This window comes from Atta colombica, unplaced genomic scaffold (genome assembly GCF_001594045.1).
Source record: "Atta colombica isolate Treedump-2 unplaced genomic scaffold, Acol1.0 scaffold198, whole genome shotgun sequence".
Classification (NCBI taxonomy): Eukaryota; Metazoa; Arthropoda; class Insecta; order Hymenoptera; family Formicidae; genus Atta; species Atta colombica.
Genome location: NW_017259291.1, coordinates 460,154 through 467,009, shown reverse-complemented (window position 1 = coordinate 467,009; position 6,856 = coordinate 460,154). Strand labels below are relative to the sequence as shown.

At 32.8% G+C, this 6,856-nt stretch overlaps 1 protein-coding gene across 1 annotated transcript in view; it reads right to left on the bottom strand.

The window, feature by feature from the left end:
* LOC108686962 (limbic system-associated membrane protein-like) overlaps positions 1-6,856 on the bottom strand; it is a 73,140-nt gene that overhangs the window by 42,603 nt on the left and 23,681 nt on the right. Inside the window, exon 2 of the mRNA XM_018192495.1 lies at positions 1,218-1,380. Within this exon, the coding sequence (XP_018047984.1) occupies positions 1,218-1,296 (79 nt within the window). The 5' untranslated portion in view covers positions 1,297-1,380. The remainder of the gene's footprint in view (positions 1-1,217; positions 1,381-6,856) is intronic.

The window sequence follows — 6,856 nt, the reverse complement described above, 5'->3', positions numbered from 1 at the left end:
ATATATATATATATATATAAATCAAGTTGGCGAGTCTCATAGAGAGTCCCAAGCTCTTTCGGGTGTGCTTTTTGAATCATAACTTTTGTCGTACATATTTTGGAATGTGATATATTAATCAACAGTTTAGCAATAAAATGGATTAAATGAACGGAATAAAAGCCTAATTACCAAATCTTGATTTTAATAAAAATTAAAATAACTTGCTACTTTTTTCTTATACACAAATACAGTATCTAACTGAATTTGTATAATGTTTTTAAGAAGTCACATGTTACAATATTTCTCTATTACGATCAATATTACATTAAAAAGCTAATCTCCGGAAAAAGGCCTAAGAAGAATTTACTTTTATTCCACTCATCCCCTGAATTATTGCATAATATCGTAGCAATATATCTACAATATATCTACAATATTTCTCTAAATATTGCAACAATATTGCAGAATATTGCAGCAATATTTCATTTTAAGGGATGTAGGAATATCGATGTATTATTATAATAGCAATGTTATATAAAATATTTTCAAAGTAATATTGCTAAAAAATCATTAAAATCATCACAACTTAAAAAGAATGTTTTTTTAAAGGTTGGAAAACAAAAATGATAAAAATGTCATATATTAAGAATGTTTTTGCTATAATATTGCTATATTTCATGTTAGAGTGGCGTTTAAGGATTGAATAATATTTTTAACTAATTTATGGTTCAATGATTTATATTGACATATATTATTGTTATTATTATTTAACTGCATATCATAATTGATTTATAGCGCGAACGCTTTTACAGCATTTTATAATCGATCAGCAATGTCATAGAACAGCTGGTCGGTGCCACACACCTTTCATACTAAACGTCGGTCGAACAATTCGAAATTCTCGATACGATCTTTATGGACGACATTGTGTTACCATAACTCACTCTGCATCGTTGTGTTACAGGCAGGTCAAGCAAGGCATTCGTGTTGTTAATACTTGGACGTGCGCCATCGCAGTAGCGCGTACAGCACAAGTCATAAATATAATTCGCGTGTGATCTGTAAATCGATTTCGCCACTGTCTGGTTGCAACGATAATTTAGGAATTAGCAACGCTTGTTTATTTTACGGAGCGATCCATTCATATTTGTGTGTATCTTTGCTTCTCTGTCATTTTATCACGCGCGCTTGAAATTCATAACGACAGTACTCATTTCTCTTCTTACGGTACTCACCTGTCTGCGTACCGGATGCCGAGAGATGTGCCAAGCGGTAGATCGTCAGGAGCCGAAGAAGCCACATGACACTGCACATGACTGGCTCGGCGCGCGGCCCCTCGCTGCCTTATCTATTCCCGCTGCTGCGGCCTGTGTACCACGGCCTCGACATCGCCATCATCTGAAACACAGATATGGAAGTCGTGAATAAATAGTCAGGCTCGTTTACGCTCCTTATCTCTCGGCCCCACTCGAGTTCGCCAATTCATCGTGTCTAATCCGTGAATTGGAAATCCCGGCCTAGCGCTGTTTCGTGCCAGCGCAGCGTAAGAAGATTTTCGTAAGATGACTTTATCGCAGTGTCGAGCCCTGACGTTAAGTCGTCTAGAAAATCGTTGAAAAATATACGAACCGAATGTTTAATTACATAGACAATTGGGTTAAAAAGCATGATTTGCCAAACTTAATTATCGATTTTATCAAACACAAGTTGTCAGACTACACTGAAAGAAAAGATTAGTTGTTGCAGCAAATTAGTTGGTAAAATATGGCATAGCATTTTTAATTGGCTGTAGCAGCCAATTTGTGGTTGCAGCAATCAATTTTTGGTTACATTAGCCTATTCACTATTTGTCAGTATAGAATTTCGATAGGCTAACTCAATAAAAATTGGCTGCTGCAACCAATTAAAAATAATATATCATTTTCAGCCAATCTCTTCTTTCAGTGTAGTCGCAATCATTTATGTACAATATCCGTGTACAGAGATTATAAATATCAACAGAATCATTGTTAAGTATGAAAATTGGATGCCTAGGCAATACACAAAAGACCGCGATATAGTGATCCGTATAGTATTTCACAAGGCTTTTATTAATAATGATACAATAGTGTCACAAAATTTAACAAAAAAGCGTACAAAAGGCGGGAACATAACGTCCATAAAAAAAAGGCAGAGAGAAGTTAGTATGTAAGTAAAAATGAAATATATAGCAAGCAGAAGCTAGAGAGCATATTACAAAATGGGAGCAGTTCATTGGTTCGAACATTTAGAACGCGAGTGCTTAAAAGTACGCTGAACATTCTCAACAGTCATTAATAAAGCAGTTAGTGTAAAGCAATTAGGTGTTGGACAAGTAAAAGTAACATATATAAAAATAAAGGATTCCCAGTGTCACGAAACGAATGTCTCGCGTAGAATTTGAGGTCTGAATGTGAGATATTTTCGCGCGTCGAGAAATAACGAGAAAGAAGGAAGATGTGCGCGGCGCATCGTTGCTATAACGTAATTAACTCGTTTTATACTGGCGCTCGTAAGTCGGCCGACTGCCGCGCTAATATGAAAGTATAACCGTCTCTACGGGTATTAACTTCTAAACTTTCCCACGGGCAGAGCGTGCGAGGAGAGAGTTTAATTAAAGTATGATTAAACAGTGTAGAAGTAATTGAATGAAACAAGTAATTCCTTGCATTTATGCATTTGGTATGAGGTGTTATGTATTGTTGATATGATATTTTAGATCACTTTATCTTTTAGAAATTTTAAACGTTCGCTTTAAGTTTAGGAAGTGGTTAAAATTTTTTTTTTGAAAATTTTGCAAATTTATGGAGAGTCCCTTCTCTTTCTTTATATAAAGCCAAATTCTGTCAGCAAATTTATGGTCTATATGGTTTGAGATCTTTGAAAGATTAAATAAAGTAGTAATTGAGAAATTAGATTGGGTCACTAAATCAAGAAATACCTTATACAGCGAGTGAAAAATACGCGATCTCACGTATCATTATCCAATCTTGATTTTGACGACGCAGCGAAATCAAAGGCGGTGCCAATTGAGGACACGGAATGGGACGTATCACGTATCGCGTGACATAGTGAACGTAGTCCTTCCAATGGCTCGCTCATCGAGCCCCTTTCATTAAAGATTACATTGATGCAACTAACAGTTAATGATTTCAAGAAATTATCAGTTTCGAAATCGAGTCACAAGCTTGCACTCGCTTCTCAAAATACTGTTGAGAGTTATTGCCATTAGATAGTGCGTAATTGTTTCAATAAGATTACATTCTGTAACATTGAAGCTTCAAATATGATATTAATAAGCGATATTAATAAATTTCAATTAATTTCGATATTAATGAATTTCATATGTTTTACATTTATTTTCTTATTTGCTATATACAATAAAAATATAATGATGTTTTACATAGTAAATAAAAAATATATATGATACATTTAAATATATTATTTGAAAAACATATTTGAAATATATTAAATTATAAATTAAAATATTTAATTTTATATTCAATGCTATTTAAACTTTATAATCATGATACTGTAGTGTATTTATGCTGCTTATTATTATATTTATTCTTCAGAGAATTTCAAAATGAGTGAATTTGCTTACGAGTTTCTGATAGCTAAAATGTATCTGCAATTAGGACGATAAATGCTAATGGAAAAGCCATACTCCTCTTTTCCAAATTACATTAGCATAAAGACCTAATCAGAAGATTTAACTCACTTCAGGCTAAAACTTCTCTCGTATCCAATTTCATTTAATATCGTCATTACGTGCTTGCTATTCAATTTCAAATGAATATAAAATATCTTAATTTTTCATAAAAATCACGACGCAGTGTCTAAATTTCTTCATATGCTGCCACGTTTTGGCAAAAAAGCAACAATTTTTATGCTTCCTCGAAACCCTGATGTAAAACCTGCGCAAGTTACAATCGGGAATCGATGTCACGTAGAAGAACCAATTTTATAGAGACATAAAGGAGCTAGACCAAATTGAACGATATTGCTTTGTGACTCTTATTAGAATGTTACTAGGTGACGTATTCCCGCTGAAGCTTTCGCAAAACGCCAGTCTCCAAGAATCGGTGCACAATGAGGGCGCGAGGAGGCGATATATCGTCCGATTTAAATCTCTCTCGCGGCGATGCGCCGTCACGACGCGCTATTAATTCCGAGCGATATATTTCGGTACGCGTAAGCACGACATAGAGAAAAGAGACTGCGCCATCATTGCAATTTATTTATCTCCAACTGATCTACGTCGTCGCCAACCCCCATAGTATATCTCGTGGTTAATTTATTTCGTTAGTTGAAAATCGTGGCCCAATGCCAAAAATCGTCTGTATATCGCGTTCGCACTACTATATTTCGTTTTATACTCGCCATTGGTCCCGCATTCTCTGATTCTTCCTTTTTATCACGTTCTGAATTTAAAAGTTTTCGCGAACCATAAAATCTCTACTATATGGAGTAACATTTACACTCTAAGAATCTTATTGTGTTAATTTGCAATGCTATATGACACTGTTTTAAACTTCTGACTTTATAATTTGTAGCAACAGATATTTCTTAATTGAGAATGAACTTTTCTCTAAGAAAAACTTGAAAGAGACAGCCGTTATTACACGGAAAGAACGATTTTACTTAGATATTGTTTGATAATTTGGCAGATACAGATCAGAAAATAATTTTGTTGGATCATCAAAATAATTATGTAGGAGATATAAGTATAATAAGTAATGCTGCAAGAAATTTTGATAATCTAGCAATTAGTTTGAGTGTCCTACAGGTACCTAAACCGAATAAAATTTAATTTCTTTTAATTTTTTAAAATTCTGTTTATAGGGATTGAGATAAACTAAAGTTATACGTGAAAACTAATATTTTCAACATTTTTTTCTCTCTTATTTCATTGTAAATCTACCGTAGAATTTTGCACACGACAATTTCGGTACTTCAATTTCATTACACAAAAAAATTAATTATTTCTCTAGTACTTGATTTATTAAAGAATTTTAATGGGTGATATCTAAAAATTATGATTTATATAGATATTGCAGTGTCAATGTTTCCTATAAGCACATATTGAAGGGTGTACTGTAAGTGAGTTAACTCATATTAAAAAAAAACCTTTGAGGCAAATAGTAGGGCTTGTCATTCATACATTTCCAGTATCACACGTTCGGTTGTGGATTAACTCATTATGCAATAAGTCTTTCAGTTTATTGAGTCATATGTTATAAAAATTACATATCATTTGTATTAATCTATCCCAAAAGTGAAGAGAAGTGTATTAATCTATTCCAAAAGTGATAAGTGCCGATCGAAGAACGCTATGATTACTTTACGACTAGCCAATGGTTCTTTTAGTTTTGTTTCTTTGCAGTATTTGCTCGCAGTTCCAAATCTAAATTCAAGTAGAGATAAGACGCAAAAACATATCAGTTCATATATTTTTATGAAGAGACCGACTTAATAATTACACTTAGAAAAAAAAGTTTTTGCAATCTATTTTAATCTATTTTAATACTAAAGTGCATATGATTAATAATATATCTGATACAAATTGTTACGTATCTCCTAAACATTTTACTAATCATTCGATTCGAAAGGCCAAAGATAATCGAGAATATCAAAATGAGGAAAAAATAGTGATTGTGTAATGCCACGAACTTTCAATCCTTAATGTATCCCTGTTTTATTTGGAGTTGCATTCTCGGTTTTCATTCTCAATTATTTCCGGATTATAAGCTCAACGCTTTGACTTTCGAATTTTCGAAATTGTATTACATTTTGTCAACCATCGTTATCTGTGCTTATTGTGTTATAAACTTTGCATTCATTGACAATATTATTAAATCAAAAATAAATTATGGAGATGTAGAGTTCATTCATGTTGTTATGTACTATATTCTCATCAGTTTTATAGTAACCATCACACATTTTTCGAGTGGTTCGCGAATGCGCTTGTTGCAGACAATATTGGAGGTCTTTTTGAAATTACCCTCGAAATCATATCAAAAACTATCGAGGTTGATTCACATTAAAGACATATTGAGTAATATCATCAGAATTGTGTAATTAAGCATAAATTTGTACAAAGTATTAAAGTATAAAATCAATTTTTTCATTATTCTAATTAGGATACCTACAGTATACTCTGCTCTGTTGGTGTTACAAATACAATAGTTATGTTGTATATAAACTGTGTTTGTGTTTTAAAAGCATGCTTTAAGAGAGTCAATGCCAACTTGGTGCACAAGCAAAAGTTTGCAATAAACGATATGAAGCTATGTGTCTCCAATGTGGCACACACAGAAAAATAAATTTTTGCTGACAGAACTCGGAATTTTGAAGAAGAAATCTAATGATTAGCGAGTACAAACGTTGAATATGATTTTCAATCTGCCACTCCTTGCTATTACAGTCATGTCCTTTTTTGTTATCATCTTTAAATTGTATCTTTATGCAGAGCGTGGCAAAATGGAGTATTTATTGGATTAGATTGGCATTTTCTTAATGTACTTCTAACATCCCTGATATATAACATTTTTACATAATACTTTTTATAATAATAAAATTGAGTCTGCGAAATGGATAAGAATCAAGCCCAAAAGTCGTACTACCATTCACGATTTACTTAATAGTACCAATTATGAGAAAATCAAATACGAGGTAACGTTGTAATGTTATCTATATATTTCTTCTTCTATTATGTTGTATGCTAACGCTATCTTTTTAAATATTAAATTTACTGCAATTGTTTTCTTTACAAATATTACATCGTAAAAATACATTTTTGAATTGGTGAAAGGTTTGGCTATAGATGCGACGCTTCTTGCAGTAGTAAATAATC